The sequence below is a fragment of the Zonotrichia albicollis genome, chromosome 1, assembly GCF_047830755.1.
Source record: "Zonotrichia albicollis isolate bZonAlb1 chromosome 1, bZonAlb1.hap1, whole genome shotgun sequence".
In the NCBI taxonomy this organism is placed as follows: domain Eukaryota; kingdom Metazoa; phylum Chordata; class Aves; order Passeriformes; family Passerellidae; genus Zonotrichia; species Zonotrichia albicollis.
Window position 1 is genome coordinate 39,083,794 of NC_133819.1, and position 24,541 is coordinate 39,108,334.

Below are 24,541 nucleotides of genomic sequence, written 5' to 3' on the forward strand. Positions count from 1 at the left end.
CCAGAGCTTGAACCCTCTTTTTCCCCCTGTTCCACTTGGATCACCGTCCTCACTTGATAAATGGGTGCAGCAGGGATACAAACTCCCTCTAGCTCAGAGGAAGTAGAACTTCCAGCCTTGTAGTGCAAAAAGCTGGACTGCTAACAGATTGAACCTACCTCCTGAGCATAGTTGTGCCTCCCAGCTTGTGGTGGTTTGACCAGGAAGGAGTAGGAATTCTGAGAAGCTGTGGTCAAACTAATGAAGGTTTTGAGTTTGAGACTAGCACTTGGTGTAGCCAGTGGAGTTTGGACACACTTCTGAGAATACACAGGAGTTAAGAAGCAGGGCACTGCCTTTGGCACTCTCTCTTGAGACGTCGCTTCGAAGAGGTCAGATCACCCTCCCCTGTCCAGCCTTGCTGCTGGGCGGGGGAGGGGCAGCTATGCGGTAGGCCCGGGGCCTGGACAGAGATGGGAGTTGAGGAAGCTTCGAAGATAGAAGGGTGGAAGATCCCAGGGAGTCAGCTCTCGGGCAGCTATTCTCCCCTTCAGGAGAGAGAGAGAGAGAGAGGAGAGCCGGCGTCTGAATGTGATAGCAGCCAGCCCGGGAGGAGAAAGGGGAGGGAAGAGTGCAGCTCGGCCGGCCGCAGCAGCAGCACGTGTGGGAGTATCATCGTTCTGAGATAGACAGAGACTGAAAACTTTTAACCCTTTCTTTCATGATTGGGGCCTTGCAAAAATGCTAATCTTCCTCGAAGCTGAATAAGAAGAGAGATAAGAGATGAGATGAGACAAAGACCTGGCCCGAAGAACGTAGAGATGATTGAATAGAGAGAGATGATTTAGAGTGGCCTTTTGGCTAGACTTTTCTTGTAGCCATAGACTCAGTTGTTCTTGTGACACAGACTGCATTTAGAGAAAAGCAGTGGCTCAAAACCAAGAGAGTTCTTCGTGAAGACCCCCCGGCCCCAAGGAGTTGGAAAAATATGGAGAGGACAGATGTCCCAAAGCAGAGACTGTGCCTTTTTGGAGTGAGACAAGGCATCCTTGAAAGACAACCCTAAAAGCAGCTCTAGCCATGCGTCAGTAGTGAGAGCACTGAGCATAGAAAGAAGATGTCACAAGCGGCAAAAAGACTTTTTTCCGAGCAGTGCCGAAGTGACAGAGAAGCACACGAAGTTTCAGTGTGTTTCCAGGAGAAGCCTATAGAACAAGAAAAACTCCTTTCCTCTTCATGAACTGCAGTTTGAGTATACTAAAATGTGGAGCCAAGGCTGAGCAGTTGATGATTTGAGAGAATGTATCGGATTGAGAAAGTCAGGTAGTAGAGAGGGGAGAAAGTAGTTTTTGTAAGGTTTTCAATTTTTTTTCTTTCCCTTATAGTCTTTCCCTATTTTCCTGTAGTTTAAGTAAAAAAGTGTTCTTTATGTTTTAGTTAGAGCCTGTTTTGCTTATTCCTGGTCACATCTCACAGCAAACACCAGGGTGAGGCATTTTCATGGGGGGCACTGACTCTGTGCCAGGCTCAAACCATGACATTTTTTGGTTCCCTGACCGGGAAATCGAATTACGGGAGAATGATGAGATAAAGCTGTGAGATGGGACCAAGAAGAATAAGAAAAAGCATGTACTAAGTTAAAGTAGATAGATAGTGAATCTAGAGTATTGTTGTGTAGAAGTGTTTTGTAATTCTGTTGATAATTTTAGAAAGTGTATTCTCGGAGGTGAAGGGTGGAATGTGGTGGTTTGACCAGGAAAGAGTAGGAATTCTGAGAAGCTGTGGTCAAACCAATGAAGGTTTTGAGTTTGAGACTAGCACCTGGTGTAGCCAGTGGAGTTTGGACACACCTCCGAGAATACACAGGAGTTAAGAAGCAGGGCACTGCCCTTGGCACTCTCTCTTGAGACGTCGCTTCGAAGAGGTCAGATCACCCTCCCCTGTCCAGCCTTGCTGCTGGGCGGGGGAGGGGCAGCTATGCGGTAGGCCCGGGGCCTGGACAGAGATGGGAGTTGAGGAAGCTTCGAAGATAGAAGGGTGGAAGATCCCAGGGAGTCAGCCCTCGGGCAGCCATTCCCCCCCCCAGGAGAGAGAGAGAGAGAGAGGAGAGCCGGCGTCTGAATGTGATAGCAGCCAGCCCGGGAGGAGAAAGGGGAGGGAAGAGTGCAGCCCGGCCGGCCGCAGCAGCAGCACGTGTGGGAGTATCATCGTTCTGAGATAGACAGAGACTGAAAACTTTTAACCCTTTCTTTCATGATTGGGGCCTTGCAAAAATGCTAATCCTCCTCGAAGCTGAATAAGAAGAGAGATAAGAGATGAGATGAGACAAAGACCTGGCCCGAAGAACGTAGAGATGATTGAATAGAGAGAGATGATTTAGAGTGGCCTTTTGGCTAGACTTTTCTTGTAGCCATAGACTCAGTTGTTCCTGTGACACAGACTGCATTTAGAGAAAAGCAGTGGCTCAAAACCAAGAGAGTTCTTCGTGAAGACCCCCCGGCCCCAAGGAGTTGGAAAAATATGGAGAGGACAGATGTCCCAAAGCAGAGACTGTGCCTTTTTGGAGTGAGACAAGGCATCCTTGAAAGACAACCCTAAAAGCAGCTCTAGCCATGCGTCAGTAGTGAGAGCACTGAGCATAGAAAGAAGATGTCACAAGCGGCAAAAAGACTTTTTTCCGAGCAGTGCCGAAGTGACAGAGAAGCACACGAAGTTTCAGTGTGTTTCCAGGAGAAGCCTATAGAACAAGAAAAACTCCTTTCCTCTTCATGAACTGCAGTTTGAGTATACTAAAATGTGGAGCCAAGGCTGAGCAGTTGATGATTTGAGAGAATGTATCGGATTGAGAAAGTCAGGTAGTAGAGAGGGGAGAAAGTAGTTTTTGTAAGGTTTTCAATTTTTTTTCTTTCCCTTATAGTCTTTCCCTATTTTCCTGTAGTTTAAGTAAAAAAGTGTTCTTTATGTTTAAGTTAGAGCCTGTTTTGCTTATTCCTGGTCACATCTCACAGCAAACACCAGGGTGAGGCATTTTCATGGGGGGCACTAGCTCTGTGCCAAGCTCAAACCATGACACAGCTCTTGGGGGATTGGGAAATCTATGTAATTTCACAATTCAGGTACAACCTCTACAAAATCCTCTTTCAGGTTTCTCAGACAGCCTCCCGAATGAACATTATTCATTTTTTGAGTGAATCCACATGCTTATCCTAACAATGAGTTTAGATTACTACAGATAGCAGAATTTTTCTTTGCAGCTAAGTGTATTCTTGCAGAATCCTTCTTTGTGTGCCTTATAAAGTGAAGTGTGCTGAGCTGAGGCGGAACCTTCTGCTGTAGTGCATGTTTTCCAAATTAAACAGAATTTTATTCTCATCTTTTTTTTTAATCTCAGTGACTGTTGAAGTCTGTTTGTTTCTTTGCACAGTGTGTGAGGATCTCATACTGCACTCACCCATCAGTGCATTTCCAGGCAGCGCAATTGTGCCATAGTGGGGCACAAAAGGATCTGTATTTGCTGGTTGTCCAGTTACTGAACAAAGTAGAAATTAAAGATGTAGAGCATTTTCTACCTTAATTTGGTGGTGAAAGCAAGTCTAATGACAATATTTGCAGTTGTGACTAGACATCCAGGCTGGATGAATTGGACTACTAGGTTCCATCCCTAGCGGCACTAAAGATATCCTGCCCATGCAGAGCAAGACTACCCAACTGACTTCAGGCATGGAGAGGATGTGGTTCTTTGTTTCATTGTGGTGGTTCTGCTAGGACAAGGACTTCTCAGGAATATGCCTCTAAGGCTGAGCAGAGAGATGAGTCTTGCTTCTGTGCTGGGACAGTCATCTCTAGAAATTCAAACTAGCAAGAGCAAAGGCTTCAGGTCTAAATTGCTCTGATCTTTCCTAACATAACCCTGTGGGTAATTAATGTCACCTATGTGGATGTTCAGATAAAGCATAGCCATCAAAACTACTGTTTTCTGCACCCACCACTCATAGAGTGTTTGATGAATCATTTCCTTGACCCCTGCCATTTGTTGGGGTTTTGAGACCAGTACCAGTAAAAATTGTCACTGGTGTTACATCTCTTTGTGCTCTCCTTTAAGGAAGTATCTCTTGTCATCCTGTTTCTGCAGTGCATGTTGTGACTGTAGAGTGTTGGCCTCCCAAAGAAATGTACTTTTCTGTCAAGGAACCGCCCTCCAAAGCTGCTTTCCTCTTCAGCTTCTGAGCTGATGAAGTACTCCATTCTTTTAATAACTCCCAGGCCACTGGGATCATTTACTAGGGATCTTCCGTCTGTCACCAAAACAATAACATCACTTGACCCCCTCTTACTGATCTTGGAGGCCTCTTAAAAGTTATAAACAGCCAGTGTAAGACCTTTTTAGTAGCTGCAGTGATGGTAAGTGCTGTATTTGCTGTTGGTCACCATGACATGTTTCTCATCAGCTAGAGGGTTAAAGATGAGTGTTCTGAGAGCATGCTAGGAAGGCTTCAGATAGATTCCTCACTCCTCCTGGCTGTAACGCCACTTGGAAGTGATTGGCATACTTGTAAATGTCTGCACGTCCCATAATTTTGGATGACATTACTGAACACAGGCAGCAGGATGTGGTTTTTCTTGCTTACTCAGTCTCCCTTCCCTTGGCCTCCCGTCTCTTTCCAAGAGCTCTTCTCACAAAATCTTGCTTTGGCTGGGAATCGGTGGGATAGTATCTTGTGGTGCCTTGTAGGCAAGGGCAAAAACCAATTAATTACCAGTTAAGGAGAAGACTTCTGTGGAAGTTTGTTTTTGCTGGACAGGGAGCATATTCCATTCTGAACTTAATCAGAGATGCTACCTTTCCTTCATGGATAAGGATCATGGATAGTTGAGTATGCTGCCAGTTTAAGGTACTACCAGTTGGCCTGTGTAAATCTTCCCTAATCCTAGAAGCATGCTGGTGCTGATTGGAGCTTACCTTTGTTACCTGTGCTTCTTTTTCCCTTCTTTGACTTGATGAGGAGGGAGCCCTAAGGATAGGTTCCTTATTCCTGTCAGTGATCATATCTTATCTTTGTGGTTGCCATCTCGCATAGAAGCAGATACGAACAAAACAATCTGACTGGACACATAAGACAGTAAAGAATAATTTGGATTGCTAAATCAAGTCTTGTTTTTCTGAACTGTAGGGAGAAACTACTCAGGAACACAGGACACCTGCTGGAAAAATGTGGTCAGAGAAGTAAAGCAATAGGCACAGTACCTTGAGTGTGGAAAGCTTCCTACTGGAGTTTCTGGTTCTGTGTAACCTGAGGGACCAACCTGCTTTTTAAGAGCCAAGTATCCTATGCTGTTTAAATTGTGGATCATCTGAATTGTGTTTGAGAGAAGAGATTTGTTTTTCCTGTTCAGTTTTGTGGATGAGCAGGTTCGGTCTGCAGAAAAGCCCTGCAGCTTTGGTCTGGCAAATCTCTGATTTCCTAAACCTCTGTAGCACATGGGATAGTCTCTCATGAAAGATATTCTCAGTATGGAGTTACTGTTTCACATCCTTGCAAATGTTAATACAGAATAACAGAGATGACTATGCAAGAACAGAAGTGTTGATTCTGTTGAAAGAGCAATTTTAAGCATTAAGAAATAGCTTTTAAATTTGGGGAGCATAATGAGTGTACAAGTTCACTTAAACTCAGGAAGGAGGACGCCCCGTTACCTTTCCTTTGGTTTCCATAGATGAAAGAGAAATTTTTTCCTTGACTGTCCTTCAGGATTTTTTGAATCCTGACAGAGTAAGTAAGGAATGCATTTAGTTACAAAGCAGAGTGTCCTATATACCAGCACAAAATGTATTCAGAGCCCTTTGAATTCTCTGCAGAAAACTGCAAGAGAGTCCCTTACAGAGGTGATTGAAAGCCACTGCACAGGAAATCAACTTCTCATCCTGTACATAAACATGAGCCAATTCTCCTATATCTGGCTCTCGGAGCAGTACACACAGTAAATTGTTAACCCCATCATCTGACCTAACCATTTATCTTTGCTTCTCAGTATAGTTTCGGCAACTGCTGAGTAATGAAAGAAAAAACATGGAATGCAGATAGCTGTAGGGAAAAAAAAAGGCAACAATCAACCCCCTGACCCCCTCCACCAAAAAAAAAATCCCCAACCCAGAAACCCAACCACCCCACACCTCAGATTCAAACAGCCCCCTTTAAAGCAGCAAACAACAGGAGAAGATGAGAAATTTCCTGATACAGTGGCAGGATCTTAAATAAGGTTAGTATAGAACAGAATTAACATCTCTGTAGAATAACAGACATGTGAAGCATGGATTTTCAATCCTTCACACTTCTTGGCTGTGTTAGCACAAATAAATTAATAACTCCCCGGAACCTTTGCAGAACAAATAACCATAGTGCCTTTCAGGTTTTGAAATGTAAGCTCTGTGTGCTTTTAATGTTAGTTGTTATACATGAAGGTTGCCTGAAATAGGTTATTCTGCTTATGGAGTATTGTTCCCATATGAGGATTCAAGCTATGTACTCACAGCTGCTGCTCTCCAACATGGACTCTCAGTTCCACTAAAATCAATAGTTGGCACAGCAGGGTACTGTTGTATGGTGTGTAAATAAATGGGTGTCATTGTGTCTCACTTTTTTTTTCCCTTTTCCCCTTTCAGATTTAGATTTGCTCTTTTTCAGGCATACATCAGTGTGTGTTTGCAATGCAGCCAATTCGAAGCATAGCTGCTGAGGAAGAAAGGAGCTTTTCCCCCCCTCCTTTTTATACTTCCCTATAGGATTTTAAAATAATCATCAATTGCATTAATTATATAATTATCTCTTAACAATGTCAGGGGGAAAAGACCCCAAATAAAACAGAAACCCTTTTGCAAGTGTCAGCTTTATGACAAAAAGGAATTCACAGTCCCCCAGCAGACAGCTATCTTGCATACCAAGATGCAGGAAAAGTGTCATAGAAAGAGTGTCTTAATTCTGTTACAACAATTTATCTTCCCTCTTTCCTTAAGTCTTGTACCTATATTTGAAAATATGTGACAATTGTGGTTATGGGATGTAAGAGCTACAGATCTGCTTTTCAATAAACTGACTTTGAAGTTCTGTTTCATGCATTTTCTTTTTTATTCATGCATCTGGTCATATAGAGTAGTTTACTTTTTTTGGCTGCAGACTTGGCAGATACAAAATGCAGATGTTGTTCTTCTGACTTAAGCTGCTATTTTAAGCTTTTTTGGCCAGCGGTTGGAAATTTTAGGTTCAGTTGTTTATTTGCTTATCATCAAAGTGGTTTTTGTCATATAATTCATATATGAGTATTAGCTTTCTGTGTTTACTTTCAGAGTTTGAGATTAAGAGTATGGTCTTTTTTTTCCCCTTTACTTTTTTTAAAGCAGCATGCTCTTTTGATTAATAATACAGTAGAATATGTTATGCTTCAGAGAGCTTTTATTTGCAAGAAAAAAAAAACCTCAAAAAAAAAAACCCAACCAAAAACCAGCCCAACCCTTACATTGTGCTGCAATGCTTTCCCTTTAAGAAAACCATATCTCTCTCCAGATGCCTGCATCTCTTTGATACAAAAGGGTACACTAAGTTCCATCTATAAACAGAATCCACTAATTAAGAGTAATTGCTTCGGAGATTGGTACAGACTATTCAGCATCAGATGCATGTTCCTCTCAGATATCCATTAGCCTCTAATAAGATAATGCAGATGTGCCAGTCTGTTTCCTGTTTCCTTCTATTGTACCTTTATTGCCGTATATGGACCAATGGGATGGGCTGAACAATAAGTGGATGTCCTTTTGCTCCCAGAGCCCTTCTCAAAGGAATGTTTGTTATTAGATTGCTTTTTCTGTTTAGTTTCACATCACTATGCTAATAAAGGAAACATAACACTCCAAAGGCTTTTTTTTTTTTTTTTTTTTTACTTCTGCCACAGTAACTAGTTTATTGTTTAATTAAATCTCGTTGGATAGCCATGAAAACAAAAATGCAACATCTCACAGTCAGTGAGAACTGGTGCAGAACGGAGTACAGCCTCTTCATGAAATAAAAGTTTCCATGCATTTTTAAGAGTTTAAAGGCAGTGTGGTTATCGTGTTACTGGATCTGACTGATTTACACTTGAGTCATGCTAAATCTGCTGAATTATTCAGTACTGCTGAATGCAACACCATCAGCCAGCATAATAGAAAGCATATGCATAATCAGGGACTTCAATACAAACTATACATTAAATACAGTAAGCGTTCTCAAAACTTGACTTGTTTTGAAAACAGCATTAGAATATGTCTTGAAGCCAGCTAATAAATAAGAACCCCACCAACTCTGTCCCTTGAGGAAAACGGGTAATAAATATATTGTTGAAAGGTTTTATATGCAAAATTTCTCTGAAATTGTTTTTGTTGCGCTGAGAAGAGCAACTTGCCTCTCCTGTCTTACAGCCCAGGCTGCCCTCCCAGCCCAGCGATTCCTGTTTTAGCCTAAGATTTAAGGGAGGGGCGGGGGGTTTGGCATTGGCAGGAAAATGGGAAATGAACTTAGAAGAGACTTCCTCTGTGACCCTGGAAACTTCGGGGACAGCACTGCTGCAGACTGAGGGCTTGGAGCAGCAAATTCCCAAGTGCCCAGCTCTGTGCAGAACATGTCCTTGTGTTGGGGTGCCTCTTCTGCATTCCTGGTTTTGTCCCTCACTTGTAAAGGAAGAGTAACAGCAGTTTACTGTGGTAAAGAGGTGTAGGGATGGCAGATTTAGCTTAGAAGTTTTCTGGATGCTACATCATGGAAACCTTAAAATGATTGCTGGATTTCAAAGATTTCAAACATTACCACAGATACCCCGCTGATCTTTTCAGAAGTGAGGGAAAAAAAAAAAATCCTGCTTTACTTGCAATGCTGACAACTTAATTCCCTGCTATGGCTAGTGAGAGGGGAGGAAGAGGAATGTGGAATTGGGATGTTGTTGGCAAAAGGGAGGACAGAGCGTAACCTTCCTATAGACACAGAACAATTGGCCAAGCCTCCTGCCTTGGCTTCTTGCCTGTCCAGCTGTTGATGTGCATCAGTCACCTGTAACAGCAAAGGGATTTTAGGAATTCAAATAAATCTTAATACAAGTGAAAAATTCAGAAGGATGAGTTAGGGTACAGTAATACCAAATATTGTTACCAAATGGAAGTTAAATAGCAATATAATGAATGAGGCTCAATATATTTAATATATTTTAGGAGAACTGACAGATGTCTGAAGAGCAAAGCTGCTTTCTGTAGTCAAGCCTGTGCAAAATGCATGAGAAATTAAGAGACAATAAGAAAAGTTGGGTTACTGTTTATCCAGTAAAATTTGAAGCTTATATGTGAAAATTTGTAGTTGTAAATTTCTGCTCAGCTGCACAAACACAGAGAAGAAATGTGGAAAAGACAGATACACCTGCTGCATTAACTGCAGCTGATAAATATTCTGCTCTGTTCTAGAGCTACTGTAACCTCCTTCCCCTGTGGCCATCTGCTTTATCACTGAAGTCAAGTCAATAAAAGACCTGTAAAAACCAAAAAGGAGGAGGCATATGTTCTATCAAAGAAAAGTCATTGGCCGCTGTTCAATGCAAAGTGGTGCACAGTGTGATCATCTCTTGGTGAACATTCAAAGGAACTTTTCTGTATGATCTCTTTCCATACTGCTTGTTCTAGGGGCCTTGTACTCAGGAACAGTCACTAAGGAGAAATCTATGGAAGAGGATTTTCATCATATTCTGAGGAGATCCTCTGAAGTCCCTTGGTCACAGCCATCTTCTGAAAATGTTTCCTTCTGCCTCCAGGGCAGAAATCCATGCTGCTGCTATGGGTATTTACCATAGCAAAAGACAACAAAGGAAAATCTCCTTCACAAAGCTGACTCCCATACAGTGTTTTGAGCTATGGTGTAGGTTGAGTTAGGCAAAAGAGATGTTTTCACCTTGGAATTGCATACAGCCTAGACATCTGTGGCTGATATCCAGTGCTAGGTTCAGGGATGTGAATGTGTCCATCTGGTGATACATTAGTGAAATGTGTCATGGGAGTTGTGCCATGGAACTGGTGTGAATGGGAAAGCTGATCGTTGGGTTTCCTGTTCTACTTTGGGATGTCCTCTGCTGGGCAGTATGAAGGTGATGGGTCTGTAATCTCTGTTAGCATTTCAAGGAACTTGAAATTCCTTGGAAACCATAAAACATGAGTGGCATTTGCTTCTTTACAAGAAGCTGGAGCTGCTGATAGGTAGCTATCTGCCTACAATTTGCTCCTTGACCATGGCATAGATGTTCAACCATGTGAACAACCTGGTGCTCCCAAGGGACACAGCTCGGAGTCAAATGATACACTATTTAGAGTATCATGACTTTTATGTTGTCTTCTCTCTCTGCCTATGGAAAGTAAATTTCTGAAGAACTCTGAAGAGGAACAAGTTCTCAAGACTTATCTCCAGTACAGCTATCTGCAGGAAATTTCTGGCTGTGAGTGGTGAAAGGAAGGTGATTTTTGAGTGAGACAAGAAAAACTTACTTTCATGTAGTATTTCCAGTTTATAATTACACCTCATGTAAAATTATAAGGTTTGATTATAACCTAGTTTAGGCACTGTTAAATATATGTATTTGTATACTGGAGCTATAACACTGCTGTGTTCTGTCATCACCAGCTCCATCACAGATCATGTTCCTTCAGTAACGAAGAACTGATCAAAGAGTTTTCCTGAGTGCCTTTTTCCCCCTCTGTCCTGAAGGAGTTGCTTTTTTCTCAATACTTTTCACTTAAATATGAAAATATATCTGACGTGAAAATATATCTAACTCGTTTTTAACTTATGATGAGCTCTGCATTTTTCTGGCTAATAGAAATATAATTGAAGGTGTTAGATAGTTTTATAAGATGAATTTTGTTTCCAGAGCCCTACATAATTTAAAAATAGATGACCTTCTTCTGTGTTTAATTTAATGCACACATTTTTAGGACTGGTATTCATCAGCATCCCTCTCTTGTTCTTTTTTTTTTTTTTTGCAAACACTTAGAAGTGTGCTATTTTTGCCGGCTTTTGTGGAATTGCTTTATAAAACTTTGCGTGTTCCTTTGATACTTGACTTTCCTTGTCTCTTAAGCTTTGTAAAGCCTTAGCTAGGTAAAGCAGGCACCAGTGATGGTTCATCTCATTTTGTGTTGTTAGAGAGTCAATGTATTTTAGCTGCTGAGACTCCCTCAAAAGATCTGCCTGGTTTCACTGGTCTCCAGGCATGTGGTCCTCGAGCTCAGCTTGGGCAGCAAATGTGCCTCCACTTGCTGCATCCCCTTCGTGCAGCCTCATCTCTGCATACGTTTGCATCCATTAGCATTAAAGGCATTTTGTGCATAATTTACACAGTTATCAAATACTTACAAGCTACATTTCAGTTATCCCCAAGCAGGCTGCACTCAGCAGAAGCTGCTGTCTGACAACATGCACAGCTGGTAACCTTTGCTGGTATTCCACACAGAGGAGAAACACTCCGCTGCTCTCTGACAGGCAAACATATGCATCTGAGTTGGGTTTTTTTTTCTTTTTTCTCCTTGCTCATTTGAATTCTTACCGACAACTGGTGTGCTGAGCAGCAGCAATGATAGTCAGTACTGCGTTGTCACAGTTTTCCTCCTCTGGCAGCAGTTTTGCTTTGTGACCTTGACACATCATTTCAGCACTCCTTTGTTTTCCCACCCCAAAATCCTCTTGCTTTTGGTTTCAGGCTATAATTTCAAAGAATTACAGATAAAAGTGCTATATAGTGGTGGATGTGGTTACTGATCACTGACTGTGGCAGATGCAAGAGTGTAGTACATTGTCTCAGGAAACAAAGCTTTACTCAGCTGTGGACTGCCTTACTTTTGGGTGGCTGAGTTTGCTCTGTGCCTCCTACCTCCTACTACTATATGTGTTGGAGGAGATGAGTAAATTCCTTGTGCAGGGTGAGCTCAGGATCTGGCTCCAGCACTCACTGGCTTTTGCCTGGAGCACTGCATGAGTAGCTACAGGAGCAGTGTTTGCAATATGGAAGTGGTTGCAGCCTTCCCAGTACTGTACCTCTCAAGACACCAGTAAGCAGCACTTTCTGGTGTTGCACCAGCAGATTGATTCAGAAACCACCAGCCATTTGCTGTACATAGGCTTGAACTGCTGTGGCAGGAGCAAATATCATTTGGAATATCACAAGAAGTGATATTCCTGTTCTCAGCCTGAGGCTTTTGGTACAGAGCCTGAAAAAATGAGGATTCCTTGAAAGGTGGCAGCTGTTTGGCTGAAACACTGAGGAAGGTGTGTGGAACTCTGGATGACTTTGAAGATGGTGGTCATGAGAGCAAGCAAGGTCCCTAGCAGAGCACAGGAGCAGTGTATTGCAGTATTGACTGCATCACTCACTGTATTGACTGACATCACTCACTCACCCAGATTATGAAATGATCTGCTTTGTTTGTTCGGGCAGTTTCCCCCACCCCTCAGGAAAAAAAAATAGAAAGTCATTAGTGAGGTGTCTCCTAAGGGTAATAAACTAACTATTCTTTGTGAAAACAGTCATTATTAAAGCAATTGTTGCTTTAACAGTCCTACCCAAAATTGCCCTCAGACACATTCTCACTGTCCTGCCTGAGCCATGGCACTGAAGGGAGTTGAGAACCCCCTCAGTGCCAATCCTTCTGTAGCTTTTAGGGGGACACTGAAAGCTTTCATACACAGGGAAATTTTTCAGAAGTTGATTATTTTTCTCCCCTAGCATTAGTATTTCAGGTAATTATTGATGCATTGGTTTTAAATCTGGCAGTTTTCACAACACGACTGCATCACACCAAAAATAGCTTTTGGTGTTGCACATTGTGCAGGGAAATCAACTCAATGGGTGTTCTGCTGTTAGCTTCAGTAATAGGGTGAGAGTTTAATGTGAGCTGACCTTGTGGGATACTGATAAATAAATTGTAACTCAACAAAAATAGCAATGAGAAAAATAGTCTTCTTTGTGTACATTTAAAAATATGTATATTTTGATCAATATATTGTTTTCTTTCCCCAGACTGTGTCAGTATGCTTCTGTAGAAAGCAACTGTACTCCCAGAGAAACATTTGTAGAGGCAACTAAACTGCACCCTGATACCAGAGTAAGAAGACTTTCTATCCACAGTCTGCAGAGCAAGGATGTCCTAGAAGGGAGAAGAGTAGGAAGCAGTGATGAAATATAGGATGGACCTGATGTAGTGAATTACCCTTTCATCATCACGCAATCCAGCTTAAGCTGCACCTTCAGGCTTGACAGCCCGTGTCATTCATAATTTGAGGCATCCAGTTTGCTGGCCTGGAGTGATGCAACGTGATACCTGTCCACTGTGAGGTGTGAACATGACAACCAGCAGCCGCACATGTCCCGTACCGGCCGTGAATGGACATATGACTCACTACCCAGCGGCACCATACCCCTTACTTTTTCCTCCAGTCATTGGTGGGCTGTCACTTCCTTCCCTCCATGGACTCCAGAGTCACCCACCAACCAGTGGATGCAGCACCCCATCACCTGCAAGTAAGTGCTTGGTATTAATATCTTTTATTGACCAGCTCTCCTCTAATAAAGACTGATGGTGTTCATTCTAAAACTTTATCACGGATGGTTGCAGTTGTTCATCTATGACGTATTTTAGTTGGGCAAAGGGCATGCATTTGTTTTGAAATACCATTTTCACTTATTTTTTTAATAAAAATAAACAGGCATGCCAAAGCTATGGAAGCCAAGAGTGACAAAACCTGCTATGCATTTTGGTATATCCTGCATTAGTATAGTAGCTGCAGAATCCAGTGTTGCTTTTAAAAAAACTGACCTTTTTGTAATAATGAATGGTGATGATTCCTCAGTATAGAATCCTCTGAAGTTGCACAGTTATTAATACTGCTTTAGTTTTCTTCTATAAGTAGCTGTTTTCTTCATGTGCAGCTTCTGAAGAGCAGCCCAGTGGACAGCTGGTGTCTGTGAGCTGCCAGGGGCTGCAGAATGAGCCCTTGAGTCTGTGATTGAGTTTCTGTTGTGGTTTAACCCCAGATAGCAACCAACTATTGCACAGCTGCTGTCTCACATCTCCTATCCCCCATAGTGGGTTGAGGAAGAGTATTGAGGGGGGAAAAAAGGTAAAACCCATAGTTTGAGATAAGAACAATATAATATTGAAATGGGACATAATATAAGAATAGTTATCATCAAAAGGGAGGCAACAAAAAGAGGGAGAGAAGTAAAACCCAGGAGAGACCAGAGATGCTCACTACAGATGCTCACCACTGCTGACAGATGCCCAGCTAGTCCATGAGCAACCAATGTCCAACTCTCCCCTCCTCTTTATGTACTGAGATGGCATTTTACCTCTTGGAATATCCCTTGGGCCTGTTTGGGTCAGCTGTCCTGGCTGTGCTCCCTCCCAGCTCCTTGTGCACATCCTCACTGGTAGAGCATGGAAAACTGAGGAACCCTTGACTTAAAGTGAACACTACTTAACACAGTGGTGCTTTAGTTGTTGCTGTCAACATTATTCTCATACTCAGTCCCAAAACCACAGCACTCTACCTGCTTCTAGGAAGAAAATTACTCTCCCAGCCAAAACTAGGACAATTCTACATGCAGCACTGCTGAGTGTATTAGCTGAGGAATGTTTTTTCTTTGCCTTATGATAAGCATGCTTTCTGCTTTGTCTTAGTTTTATATGTGTTTAAGTGGCTCCAAACATAGCTGTTCCAGGTATAAACTTTTTAAGTAAGATCACTTAGAAAAGATACATCTCTGGAGGTCTTTGCAGTGGGTGACTGATGTATTTATCATCCAGGAAACCCAGATATATACAGCTTTGAAGATCAATTTGTTGTTGAAGATGCTTGTCTGAATGCATTACTGTGCATTACACAGCATTACTGTGACTGTTGGATATGAGAAGTCTTGACTAAACAGCACATGTGTGGAACAATGCGCTTTCTGCTAAAGGAAAAGGAGATTTGTTATAGCAGTTTCCCTGATGCCTCTTTCAACAGAATTCTCACAAAGTTACAGCTTCAAATTTAAATGGAAAATCACAGTGAAGACAGTACTTCTGAAGAGTAAAAGTTGCAGGTTTTGTGCTGCTTGATACTAATTCTGGCTTCACATCTCATACACACATACTGGGATGCTAGGCAGTCTTGAAGTAAATTAGTGGGTTTGGTGGATTTTTTCTTTTTTTTTTCTTCTTTTTTTTGTTTTTGTTTCTGTTTTGTTTTTCTTCCCATTTGTGTGGACAGTTTTCATCCAGTCACATAAGTGAAGAAGTATAATTAGATCAGGTTTTTATTTGCCCTATTCTATTGCCGGGTGTTTGTCTTTCTTGGAGATGAAAAGCAAAACAGTCAGAAGATCTACAAGTAACTTCAATTTTCCAATCCTATCAGAAAATATCCTGGTTGATTATCAGTTTACCGTCCTGAATTTATCCCACACTACTTCAGGAATACTCACCTGTTGAAGAAATAGTTTTATTAGTAAATGGGAACATTTTCTGAGGCATAGATTGGTAAATACCAAAGTTATATGATCAGCAATGTAGAGTTTTTCTTTTCTATGAATTATTCCTGTGGAATTAAGATTGTGTTGCTGATGCATTATTAATGATTATTAAACCAGTCAGTGCTCAGCCTTTCAGAAAAGTACTGCTTAGTATGAATTTCTGTCAGTATGCAAAATAAGTGGCTACCTCTAAATCTTGGGATTTGTGTCTTTATGCCCTGGTCCCATCATTTTCAAGTCAGTATTTTTGTGGAGATGCTTTACAGCCCTGGGTCTCTGTGGTCGAGCAGAAAAGCCTGGCAGCTGTGGTGCATAGCTCAAGGCAAAAATGTTTGCAAATACCAGCCGAAATTGTCAAGATAGGAAGGAGGATGCCTTGAATAAGATTTGCTTTTGAGACATACTCCACTGCAGGATGACTCTTCTGGTTTGTACTACTCTGTTTTCATACCTGTACTGTCAGCACTCTGTGGACTTCTGATTCTGGAACTTGAGGTTTATATCACTGGAATTATAGAGACAAGTTCTTGGAAGCATGCGGGTTGAGCTTTGGGTTGTATTTCAGGGTTCTGCTCTCCATTGTAGATTTTGTTTGTTTATTTGTTTGTTTTCCCAATGAAGCCACCCATAGGCCAAAGTCAGTATGATTGATGGTTTCCATTAAAGTTAGAATTTATACTGTGTGGTGGAATAATATGGAACTCTCTTGAAAAGACCGGAAGAAATTAAAGGCTGGCAAACCAGTGTTCTTTGTATGCTTGAAGCTATTGTATTATTTATCTTCCAGATTCTTTTCATTCATGTAAAATCCAATAGAAATTACTTTACATAACAGGAATGTTATAAAGATCTCTTTAATCTTTATAAAACGATGCTGTTCAACAGCTTTTGTTCAAAGTTAGTGCCATTTGAGCTTCTGTGTTAGTGCCTTGTTTTTTTTTTGTTCTGTCTTGGTTATACACTTTTAATGATGGCAGAATAACTTGATGTCAAGTTCCATTAAGTTATCTTAACCTACAGTTGGGGCAGGTATCTCCAGTCCCACGGAACAGACAACAGTACATCTTAGACACATGAATTGTGTGAACACGAGGGCCTTGCCATAAATGCTCAGGATGGAGTGATTTAGTTTCATTGATGTTAATAATGCTGTTGCCTCTGTGACCTGTGACTCGGCTTCTGCTTTTATCCTGAGATACATAGTGCAAAATGCTTAATAATTGGAGGTCTGGTCGCAGTGCTGGAGGGGTCAGAGGATGAGCAAACCCACTTTTATGGGCATGTGAGCGCTGCATTAGAGCCGAGCGAGAGCAGGGCCAGGCAGGTCATTCCTCTGTGAGTCCCAAAGATTTACCTGCCCTGTGCTACCCCGTGCAGCACGCAGCACACATCCTCACTCTGGACATCAGGGGCCCCACAGGCCTCCCTGGCTGCATCAATGAATGAGGAGCTTCTTCTGCACAGCAGAGATGGTTTCAGGAGGTTGCTGCTTAGCTCATTTAGAAGTGGTGAGAGAAGGCAGAACTGGAGGCATTCCTGTGCTTTTTGGGTCATGTGCCAGCCTCTCATAGACAAAGAGATTTTGGTTCTTTGCCAGATTCAGAGCAGCTACAAGAAATGGCCAAAAGTCCTGCAGAGCCTGTGTTTGCAATAATAAAATCATAGAAGACTTGTGAAATAATTTATTTATTAATAAACTAATAAATATGGGCAAATATGGTTACTTGACATTTTATTAAAGTAAAACCACCTGAGGTTCAGGTGAGTAGCAGTCATGAGGCAGTTCTTGTTTCTGAGTAGCATCGCTCTCCATCAGCCCTGGAAGAAGGGTCAGGGCCCATCTGACCATCGTGAGACCTAATGCTGCTGCCAGAGGTCAGTGAGGCAAATGTCACAACGTGAGGATCCCAGCTTTAGAAGGGTTTACCTTCTTTATAGAACATTTGTTGTGTGGCTCTAGCAACACATTTTAATTTCTGGAAAAATATTAGTTATAAAAATCAGTCCTACAAAACCTCCCAAACTCCAAGAAAACACCCTTAATAAGAGAATGACCACCTGAAATTTGAGAGGGATAGTATGTAAAAGCCACACAGATCATTGTAGTATATCCATGGAGTTGAAAACTGGTGAGGAAAGTGCTGCTTTATGTTATGGCTGATGACACTGCAAGGCACACAGCAATGTTGCAGTTTCAGAGGGAAATATCAGTGTGGGGAAGATGCAGCCCTGCTGGTTGTTTGCAGAGTGTCTTTGCAAGACTTGTTCCTGTAACATAACTTCACCAGAATGAGTTTTACAGAATTAGTTTAACATGGCTAAATACCACTACACAACAAAGCCAGTTGGTGTAAGCTGGAGGAAAAAGCTTAATCTGAGCTAATGCTGTGATGAAAGGAATCCCTGAGTGTGTCCTAGACCAAATTAAAAAAGGGTCTGTAAAATAACCACAGTGGGAGCCACTAAATAATAAAACACTTTGTTTGGCAGTTGTTCCCTTTCTGCTTGGATTGAACATTTGCTTGAACAAGGTGAATTGTGTAGCCCATGGCATTTTGTGGGAGCACCCCCATATTCTACCTCTGACCCCTGCCCCACATTTTGTTCCTCAGGCTGCCAACATGAGCCTTCACATCCTTGATATCCCCCCTTCCATTTATTGCAAGGGAGGAATAGGAGTAGCTTGATAAGGGGCAGGGAAGAGCAGTCAGTCTGATACAAGAATGTCCTGGAATTTATATAAAGTCAGTAAGGTTGCTTCATCCACATAGCTTGGAAAAAAGTAATCTGAATGTGTTATTTAGAGGACTGTTGGGATGCCATGGAGAAAATTCCATATTAAGGTCACTCATTGTATTTTAGCCAAGCTTTTCCATTCTTTTCTGTCTGGGGTATTTTAAAAGTGTGTAGTAAAGAATAAAAGACTTTATATTCTGTTTTATGTAAGTCTCCGAAATATGAGAAAATGTATGGAAAGTAGGATTATCTGAGGAACTCAAAGAGGTAGACAAGGAAGCACCTACAACATTATTTCTGGTTGTGCTATGTAAATACTAATTATTTTATTTATTAGTCAGTATTACATATCAGGCTTTTCAGACATGCTCAGGACAGTGTTGTTTTGGGCATTGTTTTCTGCTGGAATTGTTTTTTCTTCTATTAATGCAATTATTTACTACTTGAACTTCATATTAAAGATTGCTTTTTTTTTTTTCCTCTCCCTGGGAAACAAATTTTCCACTGGTAACATTAAAAAAGTACAGTTAAATCCAGTGTTACTGGTATAGTACTGCAAGATATTTTTGCCAGCCCCACCCGTTGCAGGAATTCATTTACTTTTCCAGTCCTGTTGTTAATCATTATATTGACACAGAAAGCCCTCCCAAAAGCACTCTTTGGCAGATTGCATTAAATATGAATAGCAGATATTCATTACGATGTGTTGCCCCCAAGAGAACTCTAAACTATCTGCACTACTCATGAGCAGGCAAATACACTAATTCTCCAGCTATTCAAATTATTTTCAAATAGTTTAGTGTGTCTCTAATAAAAACAAGAATGTCTCTGTTTCCCTTAATTACTCAGAAGGTCAAGGACTCCCACATCTCACTTTACTTCGCAAAATGGGGAATATTCCTGTTGGAGATTGGAGTATGGTTAGTACATGATGGATTTTCTTCCTTTGGCATAGTTACTGAGGCAAGTGCTATCTGTAATGGACTGAAAAAACACCTCCTCATCACTCTTTGACATTCCGGAATTATCTAAAATAGTATTATAATAGTTATATTGAATTAGGGAAAAAAAATTCATGAATCAACCTTGTTTGATTCTGTTGTTCGAGTTTTTTTTTTCCACAGCATCTTATCATAGTGTAACTGCCTCCCTTTTTTCCAGTCCTGTCTCCCTGGGAAAGCTTGCTGTGTGGTCATTTACATGTATCTGCAATTAACAGCTAACTTTCAATGTACCTACTCAGTGCATGTGTTGTCCATCTTTATTGGAAAGACAGAACATGTGTTTGCATTCAGAAAGAGGGGGGGAAACAGAACATGAATCTCAGATTTCTTAGCCACAGCCAATGTTGCCTCATGCTGTCAAGTCTAAGGAGTCCAGTTGATACCCTGCAGATACCACTCATGACCCTGAAAACACCATTTCTTTTCAGTTCTTCCTCTATGTCATGTTGTGGATTTTTTTTTCCTGGTGGAGATCTTTGTGCAGCTTGAAACCATCCATGCTTTGATTATTGAAACTACGTTACATTGTCATTTTCAGATTCTAGTTGATCTGAAACTATCAAAAATTTAAACTTGCCTTCTCATGTTAGAGCTTTTTTTCAGTATTGGCACTTTCAAATAAACCAGGAGCTCCTCTCTACTCAGTGCAGCTGGTGACTCCTGCCACACCACCGCCCTGCCAGGGTGGGTCCTCAGCACCCTGTGGATGCAGCCCACTTCAGATTTCAGTGGGCAGCATCCTCATCTGTGAGAAATCAGTCTGGGTGTGTATGGACAGGAATTTGTTTCCTGGGAGGAAGCCAAATTTAGAAATTTTCTGCTCTGGCAGGGAAAGCGTGTGGTGCAATACTGGCATGTGCTCTGTAATGGCTCTGTGCATCTCTCATAGACATGCTGTGGTCTGAGGGAGCCTGGTGTTTGGAAGTCAAATAGGAGCTGTCTGAGAATTGATCTTTCCCTCCTTATGGGCCCCAAAGCAGGGAAATTCCCCAAAAAATCCCCAACAAAAAGCCTTCTTACCAAAGGCTGGAAATATGTTTCTGTGGACTATTGCAGATGACCTTCTCCTCTGCTCTGGCTCAATGAAAACAACACCCAGTAGCTCCCAGCAGTGGGGATGTCAGGAATGAAGAGTGAAGGGCTTGTAGCTCCCCACTGTTGGTTCATTCAGAGTGACTCCTCTGTTGCCCTTCCACCTAGTGATGGTGTGTTTGGTGTCAGTTCCTCCATCCATGTTCAAAAGGAATGTAATGTCAGGCTTTGGGTTTGACAAGGTGGCAGCACTCAGAGTTATTTCAATGTCTGATGTGTTTCCAATCCAAATCGATAGGTGCAATCTTCTGAAATTGCTAACAGTGTGATAGTTCATGGAACTAAAAGTGAACATAAGCTTTTGCTTTGCCAGCTTTCTTTCTGAAGGCATATGCTCAGCAGCTAATCATGCCATTTTAGCTATGTGGAGAGTTTCCATTCAGTCATGTTGCCGTGCTCAAAAGGCAGGTCACTGTGTGGATTGGAGGGGATTTTGTAAATACCAAGAGGTTTTTTGTGAGGTAAAATGGGCCTTTTCTTTTGCCTCAGTGCTGGCCTTTGTAAGAATTTCCTCCTTTAGTCTACCTGAATTGTGAGTTTGTGTTTACTATGGTTTTAGCAATATGTGGTGTTTAATTGGTAAGTCTTATTTAAGATTTAGACAAGGACAGATTTGTCTTCAGGAGGAATCAATTTATGGTTTTCCTCTGGTAGAATATCTTCCCCTTTTGCCTATTTAGGGAATATGGGGAACAAATTGTGTTATGTGGACTTTTCAGCTGTATCAATGACAACATGTTTCCCATTTAAAATGATAAATACCCACCCTATCTGATGAGCCCTGAAAGGGCAGGGAATCCTTTTTCCCTTCCTTTGTCCTTCAGTGCTCTGTTTCCTTTCTTACTGCCCAGAATAGGCCTACATCAGTAATATTCATAAATGATTTACAAAAGTAATTCCTGTGTAATAGCTTGGGACGTCAAGATTTTATGATGCTGCCAGATGTGCTATCAAACAAAATTATCTGGTTCAAAAAACTTGTGATAAATCTAGTCAGGGGAAATTCCCTAGGGCAAACTCACCCTCTACAAAAGTAACTATATCTCATAAAATTGTTAGATTTGCCTTTACCACATGTTTGAAATTAGACTTGAAGCAACAGTTTTATTAATGTCAAAACTTAGGTTTGGTATAAACTAACAAACAGGAAGGACTGGCCTTAAGCAACAGAAAACTCTTTTCCTTTCAAAACACCACACACACGCTCAGAGGAAATGTCAGAGTAAATATCAGAAATATTCGGAAAACCAGAACCTGCATCCCTGAGATACTCGACTGTTTTGTCTAGATAATGCATTTTTAGAAAGCAGTCATACCCTAAATATAGTGGGTCTCACAAGGGTTGGCCTGCTGAGCTCCCAACAGCTGTATCTGAGCATCCTGATGTTGTGCAGTGAGCAACATGCCCAGCATCTTCCCTGTGTGTTTGATTCTTCATGGTCTGGGTCAGGGGAAGTGTGTTGGTAGCAAGATGTGTGTTTTGGCCAGGATTTCAGGTTTTGAAGGAGGGGAAGTGCTGGAGAGGCACTGGAAGTCCCTGTGCAGCCATGCCTCCATATTGGGGAAGGATGGACAAAGGGAATGCGCCCTTGGCTTAGCTCCACAATTTTATGGTGGTCCTTACTTCTCAGGAAAACCCACAAGGATGTTTAGGTGCCTACAAAAACAAACTTTATGGGTATAAGTACTTCAGTTATGCCAGAGGAGCAGAAGGTTTTTGGGCATGATTTTCATCCCATAGTTCAAGGTGTCTGGGAGAGGGGCTGAAAGTCATGACTGGCTGCTGGGAGCATCTGGGGCAGAAATACTGAGTTCAGGTGATGGAAGAGTTTGGTTCAGCATTTCTTGGGAGACTAGAGCAGAAGAGGAGAGGTGGGTCTGGAGGCTTGTGATGTGCCATGTCTCTAGGGAATGTGCTTCTGCTTTCAGAGTGCTCTGAGATATTTGTGGGCTCGGCATGCTGTTATATAACACACTTGCTTACAGCTTCAGTTAAGATGGAAGTCAGGTAATCATGCATTAAATAGTGTGGACCTCCAGGTAGACCTCTGTCAGCTTTGTCTTTGCTATTTTTTAGTGCTGATGGCCAGTTTTAACCTCAGCACTAGCTTTCCTGAACTTCATATGTTTCAATCTGAGACTTGTACTAAGGCTGATAAGTCAACTGTTTTTAAGAAATGTGAACTGCAATTAAGATGGGCAGAAAAAACCCCAGAAATAATGTGGAGAATTCAGAAAAATATTTATCTCATCCTTTTAGGATGGATTTCCTCATCCTTTCTATGGGTGGATTCAGACCCCAGCATGACCACACAGCTCCTGCGTGTGCTGTGAAGACTCTGCCTGTGGTCACAGCTGGAGATATTTTTTTCCTGTATGTGTGTAAAAATTATGTAGTTGATTCTTAGAAACTAAGGCCTTGATCTCTCAGCTAGAGCAGTAAGAGCAGATTGCATTCACTCCTTAAATTTAAGACCTAAGATGCTTTTCAAAAGCTGGCTTTTACTAAAGATGTATTTTGATATTTACAGTAATGTGGGGAATATAAATTCTGAGATAATGGGAGGGAGGCAAAATGTAGGCTTATGCAGTTCTCATTTCTCAAAGTTAAAAGTTTTCAGGTGTATTTCAAAGCTTCATAACACAACATACCTAACTAGAACCTTTTACAACCCATGATGTTTTTTCCAGTCATTTTTTAAAAACACCTAATAGTTAGTTTCAATGAAGGAAATGCCAAAAGTCCTTTAAATACAGCTGTAATAGTATCAGTTTTTCCTCTCTGTATTTAAAAATAAGAAGAAAGACATTCTTTACCAGTACTGAATACTCCTGGGAAGAAAGGTGGTGTCCTAAGGCTGCTCTGTGCAGCCTGCAGCTGTTACCAGAGATTCTGCCCAAAAACCTCTGGGTTCTAACAAACTCTGCAACTGTGTTTGAGGGAGAAAAAACTTGGCTCCCTTTTAAGATTGAAGCATCCAAGCCAACAGCCAGAGTGCTGTCCTCACAATCAGGTCCCTGTCAGTGGAAAATGCAGCACAATTTCCTGTGCACTCTGATTTCAGCTGGGTACCATGGCCACTGTGGAACGCAGCATCTGACAGGAGCACTACCTATCCTTCTACAGCAGAGCAAATGGAATTCTCCACTCCTTCTATCCTCATTCCCTTCCTATCCTCATTCCTTCCAGCCACTGAGCAATACTTGTTTGAGGATAATGATTCTGGAGAGAGATGCTCAGACGTTTGTCTAGAGCCCTGAAACGAGGCCACGCTGTAAATCTGCGGTCTTTGGGAGAACCCACGTGCATCCCAGCACTACCTAGAAGCTATCAGCAAAGTCATTTGGTGGAAAGTGGGACTGTATCATGTAAAGAAATCTGTTTATGATGTACTACTTTCGCATAGCAATTCCAGGATCAAGAGTTCTGTTATTTGAGAAATTAAAACCTCTGAGGATCATTAAAAGTACAGAAATAGTGATGTCATTACAAAATTAACTGGCTATAAACCCACAGGGTGACATGTCGATTCATAAAGGGAATAGCAAAACATAAGGCAGGGCACATCTGCTGCTCCGATTCCTGCAGAACCATCAGCCTATTGGTATCTGCAGACCACTTGAAATTGAACATCTGTTAGAAGCACTCAAAAAAGCAGCAGGAGGACCTGTACACCTTGCAAAATGCTTTGCTGTCAGTAACATCATCGTTTCAATAGCGGATTCTTACAAAAATTGTTATAAGTCCCCTTCAAGTCTCTAGATCTTCCTGGCATTGTTTCTTAAATAGCGACACCATAAGTAATTGTAAAAATAACATGGTCTTTTCAAAAGACTTTCCTAACATTTTTATTACTTTTTATTTATGGTACCACTGCAACATGCAGACTGCTATAGAGTCTTCAAACAAAGACTGATATGATCTCTGTTCCAAGTAGCTTGGAATCAAGGAGAGGAAGATATATGAAGAGTAAGAGAAAAGGACATGACTTCTGGGCCAAATGAAGGAGGTGAAGAAAGGCTCGAATCCTAGAAAGGGGAAGCTGAGTTTGGGGCTTTAAGAAAAATGCTCAGATGCTTAGAAACATGATACCCTGTGGAGACTGACCTGCCTCTTTTGAAGACCAGCAATAAGATACTGCAGTGCATTTCACAAAACC

General features: G+C 41.6%; 1 protein-coding gene across 9 annotated transcripts in view; it reads left to right on the plus strand.

The window, feature by feature from the left end:
- RARB (retinoic acid receptor beta) overlaps positions 1 to 24,541 on the plus strand; it is a 323,775-nt gene that overhangs the window by 118,674 nt on the left and 180,560 nt on the right. For all 9 annotated transcript variants that reach the window (XM_026799015.2, XM_026799019.2, XM_026799028.2 and 6 more), the window contains one exon: positions 13,054 to 13,554. In XM_026799015.2, coding sequence (XP_026654816.1) covers positions 13,377 to 13,554 — 178 coding nt within the window. In that variant the 5' untranslated portion in view covers positions 13,054 to 13,376. The remainder of the gene's footprint in view (positions 1 to 13,053; positions 13,555 to 24,541) is intronic.